At 32.4% G+C, this 23,041-nt stretch overlaps 3 protein-coding genes and 1 pseudogene across 3 annotated transcripts; 2 read left to right on the top strand and 2 right to left on the bottom strand.

Annotated features, from left to right (window-relative positions):
- The first annotated feature begins 135 nt into the window (after positions 1-135).
- On the top strand, positions 136-1,974 carry LOC146929045 (serine carboxypeptidase 1 pseudogene; annotated as a pseudogene).
- A 7,630-nt stretch (positions 1,975-9,604) lies between these two features.
- LOC146929044 (uncharacterized) lies at positions 9,605-10,900 on the top strand. The gene is made up of 2 exons (XM_085707201.1): positions 9,605-9,756; positions 9,883-10,900. Exons 1-2 carry the CDS (start codon positions 9,605-9,607, stop codon positions 10,898-10,900), a joined length of 1,170 nt encoding a protein of 389 aa, XP_085563327.1.
- Positions 10,901-14,088: 3,188 nt separating this feature from the next.
- LOC146929043 (F-box/FBD/LRR-repeat protein At4g00160-like) lies at positions 14,089-15,781 on the bottom strand. Its single transcript, XM_085707200.1, has 3 exons — positions 15,728-15,781; positions 14,649-15,536; positions 14,089-14,559 (listed from the first exon to the last, which is right to left on the bottom strand). Exons 1-3 carry the CDS (start codon positions 15,779-15,781, stop codon positions 14,254-14,256), a joined length of 1,248 nt encoding a protein of 415 aa, XP_085563326.1. The 3' UTR covers positions 14,089-14,253.
- Positions 15,782-20,157: 4,376 nt separating this feature from the next.
- Positions 20,158-21,980, bottom strand: LOC146929042 (F-box/FBD/LRR-repeat protein At4g00160-like). Its single transcript, XM_085707198.1, has 3 exons — positions 21,927-21,980; positions 20,792-21,676; positions 20,158-20,631 (listed from the first exon to the last, which is right to left on the bottom strand). Exons 1-3 carry the CDS (start codon positions 21,978-21,980, stop codon positions 20,335-20,337), a joined length of 1,236 nt encoding a protein of 411 aa, XP_085563324.1. The 3' UTR covers positions 20,158-20,334.
- Positions 21,981-23,041: the final 1,061 nt, after the last annotated feature.

Here is a 23,041-nt window from a genome sequence, read left to right as displayed (position 1 = left end):
GTTCAGTTTAGGAGAAACGAAGAATTTTTAAAAACACAATTCAACCCCCCTTCTTGTGTTTTTCTCACCTTCAGACACTAAAAAAAAAAAAAGACACTCACGATCACCACAGTCTACAACATAAAAATTATCTTAATGTTGTCACAAAAAGTACTATTGTGGTCTTTGATTGTTTTGGTGTGCCACTTTGCAATCTCATGCAAAGCCAACCAACAAAGTGAATACCTCTACAAGTTTATTCGATCAAAGAGGTCTCAATTCAAAAGCCTTCACATGTAGAAGCTTATTCAAGTACTATTGTTGATGAACATGTTTCAAAGGTACATGTTAACGTTGAACAACGATTAAGGTCAATGAAAGCTGATAAGGTGAAGACTTTGCCTGGACAACCAAAAGGTGTGAATTTTGATCAATATACTGGCTATGTAACTGTGGATGCCAAAGCAAGGAGAAAACTTTTCTACTACTTTGTTGAATCGCCTTCAAATTCTTCCACAAAGCCTCTTGTTCTATGGCTAAATGGAGGTAATCAATATCTATCTATACTCAATTTATTTTTATATGCTAGGGTATGTCTTAATTATCAAATAAACAAATAGTACATGCACGGGAGAAACTCAAGTTAATATTGAAAAGTAACTATCTATTGCAATTTGCATGAATGTAGATATATAATGTATATATCAATGCTTATATGTGGACACCCCTACTTTACATACCCTAATATTATTTTCATAAATCGTTAATTTTAGGGAAATTCCCCCTTCCCATAATATTAATATTAAAGCAATAATTTGACCCAAAAAAAAAATTAAAACAATAAATGTTGTTTTAAAAAAATTAAAACAATAAATGAAAATAAATCACAAGGTTTGAGTCATTACTTACTTTACTTCTGTTCTTATATGAATCATGAATGAGTTTTAAACAAAATTCTAGGGCTGCTTGAGTTACATTCATTGAGATTTTTCTCCTTTCATCTTGGTAAGTATTAGCATGTGCATTCTCATCTTCAAAATTCCTCAATTTCCATTATAGTATCTATTAATCTTGAGCTTTTACATAGTACCTATTGAAAATAACTGGAGTATAGTGTATAGACACACAGGAAATGATGGGGCAATATAATATTCTCATAGTTTATGTGAGTATTAAGTTTGAGACAATTAATTATTGAGAATGATTGCTACAATAATGGATACATGTACAAAGAAACTAATTAGAGGTGACTAAATTGAGGATATACAGGACCTGGATGCTCTTCATTTGGGTATGGAGTCATGCAAGAATTAGGACCTTTTAGAGTCAACAGTGATGGAACCACACTTTCCCTTAATAAAGATGCATGGAACGTTGGTAAGCATGCATTTACTTAATAATAGTTGATGGAAAAATTTCTTATTGAATTAATTAATGGTTTAATTATTTTGTAGCTCTCTAAATAAAACTATTCGATTCTCTCAAAAAAAAAAAAAAAACTGTTTGATAATTTTTCAATAGTTTTTTCTATTAAGAAATATTAATGATCCAATTACAATTTTTTCGAGAATCTTTTAAAAATTGTCAACTAGTTCAACGGTATACAAAGTAACTTTTTTTAAGTAATTGCTCTATGTTCTCATAATTATGATCATTCAAAATTGATGAGTTATTGTTTCTATTATTTTGCAGTGGCAAATGTTATCTTCGTAGAGTCTCCAGTAGGAGTTGGATTTTCTTATTCAAAAAATCCGTTAAATCAAACTAATATTGGTGACAAAAGCACAGCCAGAGATTCTTACATAATTCTTCTGAAATGGCTTAAGAGATTTCCACAGTATAAGACTCGAGATTTCTTCATAACTGGTGAAAGTTATGCTGGCCATTATAGCTCATCTTATTCTATCAAAAAATAAGAAAAGGAAAAATCACAATGTGATCAATTTGAAAGGGATCGCAGTAATAATCTTTAGTATTCAATACACCATTAAATGATGTATGTGGTTTATAATAAAGACCATATACATCATTAATTGAATGAATCTAAAATATAAGTTTTTGCTTATAATAGTGACCAGAGGGTGTATAAATTTAATTTAATCTATTACATTTAAATTTTGAGTCCTACCCTGGCCTAAAAAAAAGTCAGACAAAGTTGATTTATCTTATTAAAAATTTGAACCAAATTCATATGTTAAGTTTCACAATAGAAACCATTATAATTGATTCTTTTCTCTCTATATTAAACATAATAATATAGAGAGAAATCAACTTATTATTTACATCTTGTGCCAAAAAAAACTTATTATTTACATCTCTCACTTTTCTTGTGTGAGGTTTAAAGAGGACTCTGTTTGGTCTGACTTATTATTCACTTTTTTTTTTGGTACAATTGACTTCTCTTCTCTTTAAAAGAAGACCTTAAGAATTTTGATATAAGAAACTAGATATAAGGAACTTTTCTGAATCAAGTAGGGTAATATTTTTTTTTTTTTATTTTTAAAAACTCAAGTAGAGTAATTTTAAAAGTGATTTGTCTTTTAAAATAAAGAACAAAGGTAGTATTCTTGAACTCAGATACTAGCATTTTATTTTCATTCGACAAACTCCTTGCTCTATGTCCATTCGACATGTTACAATCAATAAGGAAAAAGTTGGATAAGGGACCACAAACTAAAAAGGACTTAGCTTTGTAATCAGTAGCTTTGAGTCTAGTCTCCATGTGAAAAACTAAGTCAGGACAATGAGTCTTTGGGAGCTTCATCAGGGCTCTAACTGCAGCAGGGTTCCCAAGCCCTCTGCAGTTCCAAGATAGAGTTTTCACTGAGTCTGGCTGGCCTTGTCTGCAAGGCCTGCCATACTAATAGTAGGTGTAGAGTCTTTCTCATAATGCACTTCCATACTCCCCTTGTCCTGTAGTTTTCTCTTTTGTGTGCAGCTATCATCTGAATTAGGCTTCCTTGGAGATTTGTTGTTGAGCTGGGTTGTTTCTGTTGTCTGGTGCACCACTTGATGAGTTGAGTAGTTAGGTCCAAACTTGGGACTATAGGCAGGTGGTGAAGCTTGTTGTGGAGACCCATGAGTGGTAGTTTGAGACCTTGTTTTGTTGATTTTTTATGCTGCCATCTGCTTTAGCAAACCTGTAGGAATAGGGTTGTATTTGCCCCCACTAATGGACTTTAGAGGGTTGCCTCTGAAGGTTTTTTCTGGTCTTTCAATGATTCTTCTACCATAGTGTTTTGACCTAAGCTAAGCTCCTTTAGGATTAACTTCTCCTTCCAACATGATAGTTGTGTTTCTGCAGTTATCTTGATTGTGGCCTACCAATCCACATCCAAAGCAAAACATAGGTAGATGTTCATATCTGAAATGTACCCAAGTGATGCCATCCAGATCATTGTCAATAAACATCCCTGCCCTGATGGGGTTATTCCTGTTAAACATGATTTTGACCTTTATTACTTTAGCATTTTCCGAAAAATCATAGATACCAACATCCATAAAAGTTCCCAGTTGTGCTCCCATCTCCTGCCCCATAGTGATTGATTTGCAGTGTAAGGGTAAATCCCCAAAATTGTATCCAGAGAGGGACATTAGAGAAGTCTAGAGTGGTTAAATCCAGGTTTTTATTCCATCCATGAACCACCAGCCAGCAGTTTCTAATAATCCAGGGACTGCCTTTGTGGATTCTTTGGACATCCTCTTCTTTGTCCATCTTTATTTGTAAAAGATTACCTTCCAGTTCATTAATCTTGAACCCAGATGGGTTGCACCATATTCCAGATAGAGTACTGAACAGAACTTGAGTAGGGATAGATTTTTCAGCCAAAATTTTTCAGATAATGCTGAGATTACAATGATTAATACTGTCTTGAACATGGTTTTCTTGGTAGTAGAAAAAAGGATCAAATTTTGTACTGATGTATCTTCTTGTTGTTGATAGTTGAATTCTTCTTGATGCTGATGATTGAAGTGTTGTATAGGTATCTGGTCCTCTTGATCTGGGACATGGTTTTGGTGGTGACCACTAGTTCCTTCTCCATGTTGATGTTGTGGCTGGTAATTATTGTAGATACCCATTTGATTATGTGGAGGAATCTGTACTTTCTGGATCTTGAATGGACGAGCTAGATTGTTAGTACCATGATGTTGAGATTCTGATTAGGAGGTGTCAGAGATAACCCCCTTGTTTTTTTTTGAAGCCATGAGTAAGATGATCAAGAAAGCTGGTAAGGCAACAGGTTCAAGGTAAAGGGAGGTAAAAAGAGCAAAAGAGGATGAATGGAGGAGAGAAACAGAGATATGTCAAAGATAATGATGGGAACAGAGCAAGATCAAAGATAAAGATGGTAACAAAAAAGGAGTTGAAATAGCAAGGATAAAAGCGAATCACCAATAGGTGTAAAACCAACCAAAGAGGTGGTAAAACAAAGAGCAACTATCTACGATCCAGAGAAACACAGAAGGAAAACTGGAAGAGGAATCAAAAGGGGAGCATAATTGAAACAGAATGGAAGATTATGTGTGAGGGGTTAAGGGAAACTTCATCTTGGGATGGAGGAACAAGGGTAATGGTGAAGAAAATTCTTGGATCATAATGAGAGAATCTTGGAGCGATTCTTGAAACACGATCGCGTCATTTTTTGACTATCACAACCTCAAAAGTTGGAATCAAGTTGAAGAATGGAAATTTTGTTCTTTTTCTTATGGTAAATTTTTTACAACACTTATCCAAGGCTAAATAAAAAGATTGTATGTTCACAGAGAAGCAAGAGATCACCCGATGAAGATCAAGATGATACGTGCATTTATTTATTTTGATAAACAAAGAAGAACAATCACTTAAACCATGGAAACTTCATTTAGATGCTCAACATTTCCCCATCAATGTTGTCCATAATATGAAGTAAATAGCTCTGCTAGGACAACCGTAAAACTATAGACAACACACTTCTATGTTAAGACACTTGTTTGCAAGTATTCTGGGTCAAGATACCCCAATGTCCCCTGCAGTAGAGTGGTTATCTGACTATGATCAAGAGGAACAATCCTTGAAGCAAGTCAAAAACTTTTGCAGTAAGATTGTGATCTAAGAGTATATTTGTAAATTTAACATCATGTAAGATTTGATGTAGAAGCAGCATTATGTAAATATGACGGGACTCCAGCCGTTCCTTTTGCTATTCATAATCATGTTTTCCATGTAAGCTTTAAAGATTGGTTTTGATCATGAAAATGATAATAAAGATTATCATTGCAATAAATTCATAAACAAGTAAGAAAACTTCTGTCTCTAAAAAAACAACCCAAAAGATTCACCACATTTATATGGTTGATTTTGGAAAGAACGACCATTTTATTAACGAACTTCTCCTAAATAAATGAAGTAAACATAGAAATGTTACAGTTCTTTCCCAAATCACACCAATTATGGTTAGATTGAGCCGTTCATCAACGATTAGATTCATTCACATTTCTATGGTTATATTTAGTCGTTCTTTCATCAATGAAATGGTTCTTCTTTCCCAAATCAGTCATTGAAAGGTGTTAAAGCTTTTGGGTTTTTGTATAAAGACACATACTTACGAACTTATTCCCAATGGTACTGTTTATGAGCATCTTCATGATCAAAACCAATCTTTAACGCTTATATTGAAAACAAGAATGAGAAAAGCAAAAGAAACTGTTGGACTCCTATCATGGCATACTTGCACTTAGGCATGGCAACGGGGATGGGTCGGGGACAGGTTTAAACATTACCGCCCCCGCTTCCATGCACCGACCCCCGCCCCCGTCCCCAAACAGGATTCCCGGCACCCCCTACCCACGAAAATTCTATTTAAAAAATGCATTTTTTTCATTTATTTCATAGCAACAAAAAACAATAATTATATTAATAATTAAATTAAACTTTTTTTAAAGGAGCAAAATAATTCTAATAAATATGTTTCTAAAGAATAATAAAATATTAAAATAAGTTGGTACTTATTTGACAGGAAATGAAAATAAGTTTATAAAATTTAATAAGGTAAATTTCAAAAGTGGGTGCAGAGATCACCCGATGAAGACCAAGATGATACATACATTTATTTATTTTTATAAACAAAGATGACCGACTACTTTAAATACAGAAACTTCCTTTAGATGCTCAATATTTTCCCATCAATTTTGTCCATAATATGAAGTAAACAGTCTTATTTCATTTAAGAACCAATGTACATTGCAAAAACATATTGTTTTCTTTCTGTGAGTAGCACTGCTAAGAGAACCGTGAAACTATAGACATCACTCTTCTCTGTTAAGACACTTGTTTTGAAGGATTTTGGGTCAAAGATACCCAAATATCCCTTGCATTAGAGTTGTTGTATGATTATGATCAAGGGGAACAATAACAATCCTTAAAGCTCTAAAGTAAAAAAAAAAAAAAAAAAATCCAGCGAGATTGTGATCTATGAGTATATTTGTAGCTTTCACATCTCTATGCAAGATTGGGCGTAGAAGTAACAAAATGCACGTATGCCAGGACTCCAACGATTTCTTTTTCTATTATCAATCTTGTATTCCATGTAATATTTAAAGATTGGTTTTGATCATGATGACGATAATAAACACTACCATTACAATAAATTCGTAAAGAAGTGGATCTTTTTTCTCTAAAAAAACAACCCATAAGAATTACCACATTTCTATGATTGATTTGGGAAAGAACGAACACTTTATTGACGAAAGGCTCCCAAATCAATGAAGTGAACAAAGAAATGTTGTCGTTTTCCCTCAAATCGCACCAATTATGGATTGATTGAGTCGTTCATCAATAATTGGATTCATTCGTTCACATTTCTATGGTCATATTAGTCGCTCTTTCATCAATGAAATGGTTGTTCTTTCCCAAATCAATCATAGAAATGTGGTAAAGCTTTTGGTTGTTGTTTAGAGACACATGTTTACGAATTTATTCTCAATGGTACTGTTTATGAGCATCTTCATGATCAAAACCAATCTTTAAAGCTTACTTGGAATACAAGAATGAGAATGGCAAAAGAAACTATTGGGCTCCTATCCTGGCATACTTTCATTCAACTGCCTCTACACCAATCATACATAGAGATGTGAAATCTACAAATTTACTCCTAGATCACAATCTCACTACAAAGGTTCCTGACTTTGTATCTTCAAGGATTGTTCCTCTTAATCATAGATAACCATTCAAGTGCACATGACGTTTGGGTATCTTGACCCATAATACTTGCAAACAAAGCGGCTTAACAGAGAAGACTGATGTCTATGGTTTTGGGGTTATCCTAGTAGATCTATTCACACGAAAGAAAAAACTATATTTTTGCAGGCTAGTGGTACAAAGAAGCTTTGCAATGTACTTTGTTTCTTCAATGAAAAAAGACCGGTTACTTCAGATAATGGGGAAATTTGAGCATCTAAAGGAAGTTTCCTTAATTGAAGTAACTGGTCTTTGTTAATCAAAATGCATAAATGTATTTACCAACAAATTAGAATGTACAAAATAACCAATAAGTTGAATGGATCAAGAACATGTCCATACAATAGGAGAAACATTCAGCCAGTTATTTACTTCAAAAGTATCATCTGAAACAACATTAAATGGTTGTCCAAAAAAAATGATTAGAAACATGTGTGTGTGTGTGTGTTGCAAGAAAAGTAATTCGATTTCACACCACAAATTGATAGTTGCAAATGACTGGCGAACACATACACTCAAGCCTATATTTGTTGTAATTCATATTTAAGAAAATGGAATGTATAAAATAATACAAATATATTATGGTTTTCAAGAAATTACTTTTCTTTTTGGAATAAGAGTCTTCTTATTGTAGATAATTCGATAGAAAAATCACTTGATCTAACTAAGAATTTATTTTTAATAGATTTGATTGTGTTTATTTAAGTTTTTTTAAATTTAACTAGAATCTAGAAAGAATGATTTTTCTGGTTAAAATGAGAACTTGTTTTTAGGTGATTCTGAAAAAGAATCTAACTTACCTGAGTTTTGTAGCTTAGAGAGGAGATTAAAAAAGTGATTTTCACTATTATAATCAACCAAAGTTTTTAGTAGATTCTGAAAAAGAACCTAAGTTAATTGAGTTTTGTAGGTTAGAGATGAAATTAAAAAAGTTACTTTCACTATTATAACCAACCAAAATTAGCTTGTTTTACATCAATAGAAATCTCCAAAATTAAAATAATCTCTAGATGTTTCTTTATTCTGTAGGAAAACAGAACAAAGCACAGCAGAAGCCTTGTTATCTACAATGCTGACATTAAGAAGCATTATGCATAAACAAAAATAGAGAGTAAAATATTAGGCAGGAATAAATGTGTACCAAATGAGTGTACATTAACTTCCCTCACCCTTGGAGTAGAAAGTGGATTGGTAAACAGTACGTGTCTTCATTGCTGATTTCCCATCCAAACATGACATCTATTCGTTTGCTTTCATCGGGCTTATCATTCGAAAAACAGTCAGTACACTTACTTAATAAATAAGTTTATAAGGTTTCCATTCACACATTTGAAACATCGCTAACCGTCCAATCAACATTGAACGATTCAAAGAAAAGAAGATTTTACTTTTTTATTTAATTTATAAATTAAAATAAAAATTTGAATATGAACCGTCCAATCTTAAATCAAATGGCATTTGATACCCTGGATGCATGAGTTTAACCATATATGATTAGTAAACCCTTACATATACGACAAGAACATATTGAATGAAGATGAGAAGATCATGAAAGGGTTGAACAGAAGAGTGAACAGTATCATACCATTGATTGGGGTGAGTCTGATAGGAAATCGCAAAACCTGTTTAGGGAGCCTTAGACCCGACCTCTACCACCGCTACCACCACCACTGCCATATCGGAAACCCTAAACCTTTCTTCAAAAAAAAAAAAAAAGAAAAAAAAAGGAAACCCTAAATCCTTTTGTCGAGCAGATGATGATCAAGTTTCATATTAATTTAGGAGTTTGATGGTTGTATTGATCTTTATTAATAAATTTGCCTTTCAAAAAAAAAATTCGAAACACTAACAAAAGAATCGAATCTAGCTAGAAAGATAAACTGGTTTTAACAATAAGAAACCCTAAACACAAAATGCAGAAGAAGCAATAAACCTAACAAGCGTGTGATACAGTAACAATTCATGCAGAAATTAACCTCAAAGAAGCAACTCTTTTTCCATTGATGCTCGCTACATTCTTTTCTTCAAAGCAATTAGAATGCGGCAAGGCAACAAACACCTTTCTCCAAATTTTCAACCCTACTCGGTAAATGCTTTCTGGTGGGGTCATAATTCAAACAACTCAAAAGGTATGCATTGGATGTCCTGGGAGCGCCTCTCTATTCCTAAAGTATACGAGGGAATGGGGTTCAAGAGTCTTCGAGCCTTCAACTTGGCTATGATTGGAAAGCAGGCATGGAAACTGGTTACTCACCCTGATTCACTTATCACTAAGTTACTCAAAGCTAGATATTATCCACACATAGTGATTACTTTAGCGCTTCTATAGGACATAATCCAAGCTATGTCTGGAGAAGTCTATGGAATGCTAGAGAAGTGATTAATCGAGGGTTAAGATGGAGTATAGGGATGGGGGAAACTATCTCCGTATGGAATCAACCTTGGTTACAAGACACTGTTCGCCTTCAGCCTGTCACGGAAGTGCAAGTCATGTGGGATGCGCTTATGGTTACTCATCTGTTTAAGCCCAATATGAAAGAATGGAATGAGAATTTTATTCGGTATGTTTTCGACACAGGAACAGCAAACCCGATTTTAAATACACCGCTTTTTCCTTCTGTTTGAGTGGACAAAGCTACCTGGCGACTTGAGAGGAATGGGTGTTATTCAGTGCGTAGTGCCTATAGGGACATCACTAATAACGACATTGCCATGCTACAACATAGAGTACTTGGTCATTGGGGTTCTATTTGGAAGCTTAAACTTCCACCAAAGGTTAAGAATTTCATCTGGCGATTATGCCGTAACTGTCTTCCAACCCGTGTGCGTTTACAAACGAAAGGAGTAGATTGTCCTACAAACTGTGCAATCTGTGATGTCTACGACGAGGATACTAAGAACCTGTTCTTCGAATGCAGCAAGAGTGTGGTATGCTGGGAACGGGTTGGCCTTTGGAATTCAACACAACACGTGAGGTTACCTACATATTCATGCTCCGATATGATTTTTGCTTTGATTCAACAACTCAATATTTCTCAACAACAGCAATTTGCGGTCACTCTATGGAGTTTATGGAAACACATAAATAACAAGATTTGGAATAACATTGCAGAAACAGCTCAACAAATCAGTGACCGTGCCGTAAGCTTTTTAAGTAGTTGGAAGAATGCACAAGAAGTGAGGAACCAAAGCACCAACTGCAGTTCGCGTGTTATGAAAGAAAAATGGAATAAACCGAGTCCCGGGAGGTTCAAGTGTAATGTTGACGCATCCTTTTCCACTTCCCTTAATAGAGTTGGATTCGGAGCTTGTATTCGCGATGTAGAAGGAAATTTTGTGATAGCACGAACTGCTTGGGCTACCCCTTTACTTGATGCTGACATGGGGGAGGCCATGGGTCTGCTAGATGCAATGCAATGGGTAAAAGAGCTGAATATGGTGCACATGGACTTCGAAACAGACTCCAAAATAGTGGCAGATAGCATATATGGAAAGGACGGTGTCTCTAATTTCATGGCGATAATTAATGATTGTAGACATTTGTTAGGTACCGATTTAGTACACTCTAATGTGAGTTTCATTAGGAGACAAGCCAACGGTGATGCTCATAGTTTAGCTAAGGAAGCACTATACAATGCTAGTCTCCATGATCATCTTAACATCCCACATTGTATTTCTACTTTGATTAATAATGAAAAGCTATAAGCTTCTTTCTATCAAAAAAAAAAAAACCCTACTCGGTATTTATATCAATAAAAGGGTTAAATATGTTTTTGGACCCTATAAATATATCAACTTTTCGTTTTAGTCCCTCTAAAATTTTCCTTCAACTTTTAGTCCCTATAAAATTTTCAATCACAACTTTTAATCCCTATTTTTAAGTTAATTTTTGTATTTTTTAATGAAATTGTACATAAATGTGTAAAATATTGTAAAACAATTTTTCAAAAAAAAATTAGAATTTTTTAACAAAACACAAATTAAATATGAATTTTTAACCGTAAAAAATATAAAAATTCATAATAGATTCATGTTTTGTTAAAAAATTCTAATTTTTTTAAGGAGAGATTCTTATAATATTATGAATTTTTCTGCAAAATTTTATTCAAAAATATGAATTCTACATATGAGTTTACTTTAAAGGAGGGACTAAAAGTGAAGATGGAAAATTTTTTAGGGACTAAAAGTTGAAGGAAATTTTTAAAGGGACTAAAACGAAAAGTTGACATATTTATAGGGACCAAAAACATATTTAACCCTTAATAAAAAAGGTCTACAAGGGCAAGGCCCAAAGGTTCAGAATCATGTTTTAAGGTCATGTATTAGTTATTTTGATATTTGGTCTAAAAATGAATAATTTTGATATTAAAATAATTTCAAAGATTTTAAAATACTTTGTATGAATGTATCGACTTTTAATATCACCAAAAAGAAATATACTGCCATTTAAAATAAAATTAGAGAGTTTTTTTACAATTAGGATTAAGTTTGGATTCAATCGTCAAGGATTCGGTAGCTGGTCTATAGATTATACTACCTCTGTTCCTAAATATAGGATCATTTTAGAAAAATTATAATAATCAAGAAAGTTGGTAGTAATATTAAATTTGTTTGTAATTACTATTATTTTAGTTACTTCTAACTAAAATTTTAGAACATGAGTCTTTGTGGTCAAATCACCAATTTCGTGTGTTTTTGACATTTTCTAACACTCACGTGAACCTCATAAGACTCCTCTTGACTAGGTCGTATTCAACTGCCATTAGTTCAATTGATCATTTATTCGGCTATTTGAGCATTCTCTAACGTTTAACTCGACTTGTAAGCCTTTTTTTGGCTAAGAACTTTAATTAAATTTCGGTGTATTCGAAAGTTATACAAATCCTTCATGAGGATTTCTTTAATATTTAAGGTACCTAATAACTAATAAGTTATAAGGTTGAATTGGTGGCAGGGTGGGATAGCTAGTTAATGGAGTGACAAGGGTGATCTCGATTTCGATTCTCACCTCTAGTAAATACTAACAAATTAACATACAAAAATTGTCTGTTTACAAAAGGAATTATTTTTTGGTTACTACAAAGATAATTTCAAAATAAAGAAAAGAAGAAAAACCCTACAAGTCAACAATATATTAAACCCTTCTAAATATATCATTCACGCACTAACCATGTTTTGAAAAAGGGCATTTAACACTAAGTTAAGGTTGGACAGAAGCTCACAAGGAAGTTGTTCAGATAAAAAAAATACGCTTTGAGTAAAGTTGTTAGGACAAAGAAGTTTTTCTCATATATATAACCCAACATACATGTATGAGAAAAACTTGTTATGTTTTATTTTCTTCATGAAAATGTCTTTTTCATGACTGTGTTGTATCAAAAAAAAAAAAAAAAAAAAAAATTACTGTGTGGTTTGTCTAAAGTTATCATCATTTTGGTTTTTTTGGGTGTGAAGAGCAAGGGCTTACGTTGTCACATTTTTTTTTTTGTTGAAGCAATACTGAGAACTCCTAGGGAATGTCTTTCTTGCTAATTCTATCTACATTGCTTTGTGAAAGGTTCTGGTCCCTCTTTTTCATCATTTTAGTTTTCATACATTCTATGAAACGCGGATACGAACAACCATTACGGATATGCCGACACTAATAATAATTTAAGAAAATGACATGTTTCAATTTAATATGCCGTGTCGAACATTGATGTGTGTCGGATACCAAACATACCTCTGAGCAGGAGTGTCGATGCTAAGAAGCATTTAGTTCTCATTTTGGTGTTACATTTCACATTTCGTCGTTTCAAACCATTTTATCTTTTTTTTTTTTTTTAAAGAAAACCGTTAGATCTATTTTTTGTTAAACAACTTTATCATGGTAGACTTAAGGAGTTCAATCGTGTTCAAAAACTGACTAATTCTTACTTGGGTATAGACAAGATCCGATATAAAGAAGGATAAAGATAGGATATAGACATGATACCATTTATCCTATCACGCATTTGATATGGATTATGAACACTATAAAGGTTTTAAGAAATCCCCAAAATGGCCTAAAAAGGTTTTAAAAATAGGGTCAATTTAGAAATTTTATACTAAAATCAAATAGCGGTTGACGCAGCCACCATCCGCTCCGTTATGCCACTATAGCAGCTGCTATTTGATTCCGCTCCACTAAGACGATTAGCGTAGCGGTTCATAGCCTTCTGTCAAAAAAATGCTTCTGTTTAATACTGTTTTTTTTAAGAGGTTTTAATACTGTGTTTTTTAATGCGTCTTTTATACATTAAAGGCTATTAAGCATAGACATGAAACAGTTGTTCAAAAACAAAAAGAATAGGCATGAAATTACATAATCTAACTAGAACAAAGAACCAAATTTAAAAAAGAGAGAGACGATGAAATTCATATTATCAAGGAAAATTCAAGAGACAATGGAATCTGTTAAAAGGTTGTTCATTCAATGTTCCAGAAAGGATTGTTTTCTAATTTCAAATTCAATTGTCTATTTATTCTGATTTGGGAAAATCTTCCACTCCTTCCTGCCTAGGCCTTTAAAGCAAATAGTAGAGATAAATAAATTCATTCATTATTTCTTTCCAAGAAACATTGAAACATAGAATGATATTGACAAGCAATCTTGGCAATCCAAAATGGAAAATCTCAACCACAAAAGAAAACATCTTAATCATGAAGTTATTAAATGATATAGGGAGAGAGTTTGAAACAGGAACTCAAAAATTAGAGTTGGCCAGCAAAACAACGTAAGATATAAAACAACTATTCTAGCACATTGAAATATCACAAGCTCCTTATAATGCCAACATATTCTAGTAACAAGCACAACCAAACAACTCTGACGACAAATAGGACTCGGAACAATTTTCACTTTCAATGCGATATAGCAAAATAAAATTAAAACCATCAATTCGATCCAAACAAAACCATTAATGAGATACAATGGAATTTGTCAGTACTAATAATCGTCTTCATCCCAGCTGGTTTGTATGAGAAGAATGATCCAAACTATTAAACTAAAAGGCTTCTTTAGAAAAACACTGATAAGTCTAGTAATAAGACTTAAATTCAAATGAAAGTTTACATCCTAGAGATATCTTGGGAAAGGAAGACAATTCTTCTTTAATCTGACCTTTTTCTAAAAGTATTTCATTTGAGGACTTAATATGAACGCCGATTTTCATGTTTTGTAAAACACTCGCATGCTGCAAAATATATTTTGCAAATCGAAGATCATTTGCCGAGTCATCAAGGTTTAAAATAGTACATGATCTAAGGTGAGACGAAACACATTCAAGATTTGGAATTGGGTATTTCCATTCCTTGGACGAGCAGGTCTTCGTGGTCTTCTTCCACTATCAAAGGGATAAAAAAGAAAATTGATCAAAATATATGGAAAAAAACAAAAGAAAAATAAAACAAACAAATATACTACTCAACAAACCTTTTCAATATAAAGAATTTGGAGCTTGGGAGAATGGCTGAGCAGTTCTACTACATCATCCCAACAATGAATTGAGGGACCCCAATACAGTAGTTCAATTTGAATTAAGTTTGAAAACACTGGAATAAATTCGAAAGAGGCCTCTTTCAATCTATGTCTTTTGATTATGCGTAGAAATTTGACATTATCAATACCATTAAATAGAGCATCGTTTGAATCGATACTTGCTCTAACCAATTTAGCCAATGTCAAGGATTTAAACCCTCCCTCTAATACATTGTTTTCATCATGTTTCATCAACCTACGCATACTGATATCCTGAACTTGTAAATCTTCTAGGATAGGACAAGCATAAAGAAAATTTATATATTCATTCCAATTTTCAAAAGAAACATCTTCCAAATTCAGGGTTTTGAGTGACGGAAGATCAACAAACGAAGTATTTTTTCCAATATTTAACCGTTGAAGTTTGAGAACAACAAAGGTTTGGGAGATGAGAATAATGGGCTTCAAGGTGTGCTGGTAACACATAATGAGATGAAATTCCTCAATACGATGTCGTTTTGTGGCTTCTAGCCATTTTTTCATATTAAATGGACTTTTTAACTTGCGTCCGGCTCCAAAGAAACAGCTGAGGCTAAAGATTTTGAGGGGTTGATTGGTTACACGAGAAAGCATGACATTGTTGACAATGCGACAATAGTGATGGGAGTCGTTGATGTCCTCAAATCGGAGAACAGGGAGTAAATAGCATAGTTGGGTCCACCTTTTCGAAAGAACGGATGTAGTGAAAGCAATATGTGTTGGGAGAAAACAAAGTATGTGCCGCAATAACTCATCTGGTAAATCACTAATTCTATCGACGGAATTCAGATCATCATAGGACACCTAAGACCACAATAGAAAATATTTTTGATTAGTTGCCTATTAATGAAATCACAAATATTTTTGTTTTAACAAACCAATTAGAAAAGATGAACCGAATAAAATTGCACACCTAACCATTACTATAATATATTCGGGTTATTAAACAAATTAAATAATCGAATCAACAAAACAATTAGGAAAAAGTGATAAACCTGAACTGCAGAACTCTGTTTTTCCGTGGTCGATAGTTCCTTCCTTTTCTTCATTGCCGTATGAATGAATGCGGCAAGGCAACTCCTTTCTTCCAATTGTCAAACTTATTGGTATTTATATACAAAAATCCAACAATGGCAAGGCCCAAAGGTTCATAATCATATATATTTTAGACCAATATTTTAGTCTAAAATAAATAAATTTTGATTTTTTTTCGAAAAAATAAAAAATTTTGTTATAAAATAATTATGAAGATTTTAAAATACTTAGTAGGAATGAATCTACTAACATCTACTAACAATATATAAAAATCGAAGTATAACAAAATTTCATAATCATCCTTATTAAAACTCATAATCTCCTTAATTTTATGTGCATAACAGTCATTTCGCAAAATTTAATTTATTTGTTTTTTAAATAAAGGGTTAAATATGTTTTTGATCCCTATAAATATATCAACTTTTCTTCATACTCCCTTTAAAATTTTCCTTCACTTTTAGTCCCTATAAAATTTTCAATCACTACTTTTGGTCCCTATTTTTAAGTTAATTTTTGTATTAATTTTTTTAATGAAATTCTGCAGAAATGTGTAGAATATTGTAAAAAAAATCCCCAAAAAAATTAGAATTTTTTAATAAAACATAAATTAAATATGAATTCTTAACCATCAAAAATATAAAAAATCATTGCGGATAATGGTTTGTAAAAAATTTCATGATAACTAGGAAGTAAATTATATCTAATTACAGGTTGTATCCATAGTTTTTCAATTTGCTCAAAAAAAAAATCCATAGTTTTTCAATAGCAAAAAAAAATGTGTAAATAAATGTCCACGAAGAAAAAGACTGTAACGAATTTTTTCTATAGCAAGTAAAAAAAAAGTAACTAAAGTCCTAAAAATTAGTTGCCACGCTATAAAAATAGTTTTCAATAAAAAAAAAGATGTAAATAAATTTCCACAAATGAAAAGGCTGGCCACGCTATAAAAAATGGTGGATTCTAGGGTGAACCATCAATTAAGTGGTTCACCGGTGTACCACTAATTTTAACCTTTAGATTAAATAGACCTACACGATTTAGTTATTCATCACCGCACTGGATCATTGAACGTTGCAACTCTCTCTTCCCTACCAAATTTCTTTGCGTCAAAATCATGACGAAGTTCATTATAAACAGCTTTAGCAATGGTAATAAAGCAACAATGAATCATAATAAATCAAACAATTAATATATGAACAATATAACTAGTTGACAAATGGAAATTGAACGGTTAGTATATGAACAGTATATGACTGATTTCCTCTCTCTGTTACCAAACTTAGTTCCCATGTTTTTTCTTTAAAAAAACTAAATTCAACTAGGTTTGGTAAATCTCAACTTGCAAACAATTTGAAAAACACGTTTCAGAGAAAAATCCCATTTTCGATTGCAGAAAATGCAGCCATGAATATCCGAGAGAGAAGAAATTTGGTAGGGAAGAGAGAGATGCAACATGCAATGATCCAATGCGGTGATGAATAACTAAATCGTGTGGGTCTATTTAATCTAAAGGTTAAAATTAGTGGTACACCGGTGAACCACTTAATTGATGGTTCACCCTAGAATCGACCATAAAAAATATTTCAATAAAAAACTAAGGTTTTCTCTTTCAAAAAATAAAAAACTAAGGTTTTTAATAAAAAAAAAAGGTGTAACCAATTTTTTTCTATACAAAAAAATTGTAACTAATTTGCACTTCCACATATAGGTGGATATAACAAATTTCCACCTATATTTGTTTGTTGGATGCAAAATTAATAAGTTTTTGGAATACTTTTAATTTTAATTTTTTTTAATCTACGAACAATAAATATAAAACATTATTTAAAAAAAACAAAATATAAAAATAGATATCCAACAAGATAGGCCAAAGAGAATAGTTGCATTAGATACTTTAGAGTTAGTCATCATATTTTAGAAGGATCTAGAGAGATTTATTATAATGAGTTATTGGTTAAATTGTTAGAATATACCAATATTATAAATAAGTGACCAATCATTGTCAAGAATGAAATGAAGAAGTGAGTTTTAGAATAGTATAGTAGTCATTTTAAAGATTTCATTTTTCCTGATAGGTACCATAAAAATTGGTGCCTTAACCACACACAGTTATTTTTTATATAAAAGAGATAATTACTACTGATTTTTAAATAAAAAAAAAATTATCTTAAAAATGTGAATGTGTGGATAGAAAATTGAAGGGGGTACGAGTGAAAACTAAATTAAGATTGCACATTTTTCTTCATTTTCCTATGACCAGAGAGATTTTGAAAAGTAATGAGTGAATTTTTTTTTTAAAGAAAAAAGAAAATCATATTCACTCATTCATTGATATTGATAGAGTACAAACATCGTAAAAAATGTAAATGATAAATATGCAAACAAAGTCACAACATCCAAATTAAAAGTATATAACAGCAAAATATCTACAAATAATAATATGATAAAATTAAAATAACTGAACTACACTTGGATTCATATTTGTAAAGTTGACATTCAAATAATTGAATGAATAAACAACCTTTCAATAGGCACTAAATGAACAATTCAATACAACGAGAAATTAAATAACGACAAACAACACATTACCACATTTGAGACGTCGAAATCACAAGAAAGGAAAACCTAGATCTACGTAAAAATCACTTATTTTGATTGATTGAAATAGAGAGGAAAAAGATGAAGAGAGTTGATTTCGAGTCGAAAATTGACCCAAAAACAACCCCTCGATGAAAAAAAATGGTAGAGAGAATCAATGTTAGTGTACTATAATATAAAAGTTTTAACCATAAGTCCATACTAATTGTAAAACAAATAAACTACTCAATGTAGTGCTACAGTTAAATGATAAACTGGCAGCAATAATAACTCTGCTGACAGCAGCTATATATTTTCCTTAACTGATACTCTAAAATATGACAAGCCTTCTGTCAAAAAATGTTTCTATGCATATTTTCTACATTAAAGGTTATTAAGCATAGACAAGAAACAGTTGTTCAAAAACAAAAAGAATAGACATGAAATTACATAATGAAACTAGAACAAAGAACCAAATTTAAAAAAGAGAAAGAAAAAGCTTGTGAAATTCATATTGACTAAATAGAGGAAACTGCTCACAAAAAATTCAAGAGACAATGGAATCTGTTAAAAGGTTGTTCATTCAATGTTTCAGAGAATAAGTTCATTCATTATTTCTTTCCAAGAAACATTGAAAGACAAATAGATCCAAACATATATAGAATGAGATTGAAAAGCAATATAGGCAATCCAAAATGGACGATGCTTAATGGAAAATCTCAAAACCACAAAAGAAAACATCTTAATCATGAAGTTTATTAAATAATGTTGTGAATTCGATGAAAAATCACACCAATAAAATACTTTGTGTGGAGCAAGTGATAATCTAGCAACCAAAACAAATTGTTGACGCAGTTCGGTCCAAATTGACCTAGTTTGGAGGAGAGAGCAGCCCTCCGTTTCACTATAATGATGAGTAACTTTACAAAAGAGATATCAATGGGTTACAAGAATAAGTCTCCCGCCTAATTCTACCCAAAGCCCCAATCTCTTTCTGTGACCAAGAGACTCAATCCTAAAAGTGTTATTTCCCAAGGTGAATCAACCCTCAAACCCTAGTGTTTGTTGCCAAGAGCAAACTCTATACAAACCCTAGTTTTGTTGTTGTCTTTCTAAACCCTTGTTTCAGCCCCCTCTATCTCAAGATTTACTCTGATACAAGGTCTATATTTATAGTAAAAGTATCGCTTAAAATTTGGAACAAATCCGCACTGAAAAATACGTTTCTTTTTCCATTTTCAGCGTCCCATCGTGCCACGTTACGATTCCATCGTGGCACGATTTTTCCAGTGACTTGCTTCAGGATCTTGTTCAACAATCGTGGCACGTTGCTTCTCCATCGTGGCACGTTTCTCCAGACTCCTGATTTTAAGTTAACTCTTACAAATAATATCTTGTCAACGTCTATAGAGATTCAAAACAAAGGAAGAGGGAGAGAGTTTGAAGCAGAAACTAAAAAATTAGAGTTGGCCAGCAAAATCAACCAAGTTTCACGTTAGATATAAAACAAGGTTGTTGAACATATGACTACTTGGCCAAAGAGGCTTTGATAAAAACCTATCTTTTGCCATTGTATTTTCTTTAGATCTTTACATTGTTAATAAAGAAAGGATAATAGTGGAAGCACATTGAAATATCACAATCTCTTTATAATGCCAACATATTCTAGCAACAAGCACAATCAAACAACACTGAAAGCAAATAGGACTCGGAACAATTTTCACTTTCAATGCGATAAAGCAAAATAAAATTAAAACCATCATGAGCCAGAATGGTACGTAGTACACCTTAGAGTTTTTCAATACTAAAAACCGTCATCATCCCAGCTAATTTGCATGAGAAGAATAGAGTAACCCTAGTAGAATAGAGTAAAAGGTTTCATAAATACTAAAAACCGTCATCATCCCAGCTAAACACCTATATATGTTGTCCAAACTATCAAACTAAAAGGTTTCATATTAGAATAGAGTAACGAAAAATACTGATAATTCTAGTAGATATATTTAAATTCAAATGAAAGTTTACATCCTGGAGACAACCTGGGAAAGGAGGACAATTCTTCTTTAATCTGCCCTTTTTCCGAAAGTATTTCATTTGAGGACTTAATAACAAAGCCGATTTTCATGTCTTGTAAAATTCGCGCATTCTGCAAAATATATTTTGCAAATCGAAGATCATTTGCCGAGTCATCAAAGTTTAAAATAGTACATGATCTAAAGTGAGACAAAACACATTCAAGATTTGAAATTGGGCATTTCCATTCCCTGGTCGAGCGGGTCTTCCTCCACTGTCAAAGGGATAAAAAAAGAAAATTTATCAAAATATATGGAAAAAAACAAGAGAAAAATAAAACAAACAAATTTACTACTCAACAAATTACTACTCAACAAATCTTTTTAATAAAAGGAATTTGGAAATAAAACAAACAAATTTACTACTCAACAAACCTTTTTAATAAAAAGAATTTGGAGCCTGGGAGAATGGCGGAGCAGTTTTACAACACCATCCCAAGAATGAATTGAGTGATACCAAAACACTAGTTCAATATGAATTAAGTTTGAAAACACTGGAATAAATTCGAAAGACTCCTCTTTAGACCCATATCCTTTGATTATCCGTAGAAATTTGACATTATCAATACCATTATAATGAGCATCCTTTGAATCGATACTTGCTCTGACCAATTTAGCCAATGTCAAGGATTTAAACCCTACTTCTGGTACATTGTTTTCATAATGTTTCGTCAACCTACATATGCTGATATCCTCAACTTGTAAATCTTCTAGGATAGGACAACCATAAAGAAAATTTATATAATCATTCCAATTTTCAAAAGAAACATATTCCAAATTCAGTGTTTTGAGTGACGGAAGATCAACACACGAAGTATCCTTTTCAATATCTAACCGTTGAAGTTTGAGAACAACAAAGGTTTGGGATATGAAAACAACAGGCTTCAAGGTGTGATGGAAATGTAGATTGAGATGAAATTCCTCAATACAATGTCGTTTTGTGGCTTCTAGCCATTTTTTCATATTAAATGAATTATTTTGCTTGCGTTCCTTAAAACGACAGTTGAGGCTAAAGATTTTGAGGGGTTGATTGGTTACACGAGAAAGCATGACACTGTTGACAATGCGACAAAAGCAATGGTAGTTGTTGATGTCCTCAAATCGGAGAACAGGGAGTAAATAGCATAGTTGGGTCCACCTTTTTGAAAGAACGGATGTAGTGAAAGCAATATGTGTTGGGAGAAAACAAAGTATGTGCCGCAATAACTCATCTGGTAAATCACTAATTCTATCGACTAATTTCAGATCATCATAGGACACCTAAAACCACAATAGAAAATATTTTTGATTAGTTGCCTATAAATGAAATCACAAATATTTTGGTGTTAACAAAACAATTCGAAAAGATTCTTTCAAAAAAAAAAATCAATTAGAAAAGATGAACCGAATAAAATTGCACACCTACCATTTCTATAATATATATTTGGGTTATTAAACAAATTAAATAATTGAATCATCTAATCATAAAATATATTGGTCTCAACAAAACAATTAGGAAAAAGTGATAAACCTGAACTGCAGAACTCTGTTTTTGCGTGGATGATTGTTCCTTCCTTTTCTTCATTGCCGTATGAATGAATGCGGCAAAGCAACAGCTTTATTCCAATTGTCAAACTTATTGGTATTTATTTAGAATCCTGCTCTTTATCCAAATGGTTTCGCTCATTCCCAAAGTAAATGTCCAAAATATCCTTACGCATGTTAACTCACGTAGCGTGAGTTAACTCACGCCAGTTATAAGTGTAGCGTGACTTAAGTCTCGCAACGTGAGTTAACTCACGCTTTCACGTTGATAACCAACCATTCATTTTTTTCCCTTTCGGGCACATATACATGATTTCACTTGGTAGTAAAGTCATGATTTCTTTCACTTTTTTACATATACATGAACATGATGCACGTGACTCCATTCAATTATACATCTTTTTGTTTTCTTTGATAAGACTATTTTGAATTGTCTTATTTACCTGCTATCCTAACAACAAACAAGATCATCACTTTATTTTATTAAAATCAAGTCAAACATGGTAATCACATACATCATATCATACTATTTTATTAATGACATAACCCCACCCACACATATGCACATAGTGCAAAAAAGTGAATGTATTGTATCAGCGTGAGTTAACTCACGCAGGTGTTAATTCCTGCGTGAGTTAAGGCACGTAGAGATTAACACTAGTGTGAGTTAACTCACACGACGTGTGTTAACTTACGTTGACATTTACACTAGCGTGAGTTAACATGCGTAGGAGTATTTTGGTCATTTACTTTGGGAATGAGCAAAACCGTTTGGATAAAGAGCAGAATTCATTTATTTATATACAAAAATCCAACAAGGGCAAGGCCCAAAGGTTCGTAATCATATTTTAGACCAATATATTAGTCTAAAATCCAACAAGCAAATACTTAGTAGGAATGTATTGACTTAATATATATATATATATATATATATATATATATATATATATATATATATATATATAATATTAGTCTAAAATCCAACAAGCAAATACTTAGTAGGAATGTATTGACTTAAAAAAAAAAATTGAGTAAATCATCAAAATGGTTCTTGTCTCTATAAGTTTACTCTTATATAGATCTTTGACTCTATTAATATCT

The sequence above is a fragment of the Medicago sativa genome, chromosome 4, assembly GCF_051527215.1.
Source record: "Medicago sativa cultivar Bolivia chromosome 4, Bolivia_mono, whole genome shotgun sequence".
NCBI classification, from domain to species: Eukaryota; Viridiplantae; Streptophyta; class Magnoliopsida; order Fabales; family Fabaceae; genus Medicago; species Medicago sativa.
This window is presented reverse-complemented; position numbering and strand designations above follow the sequence as displayed.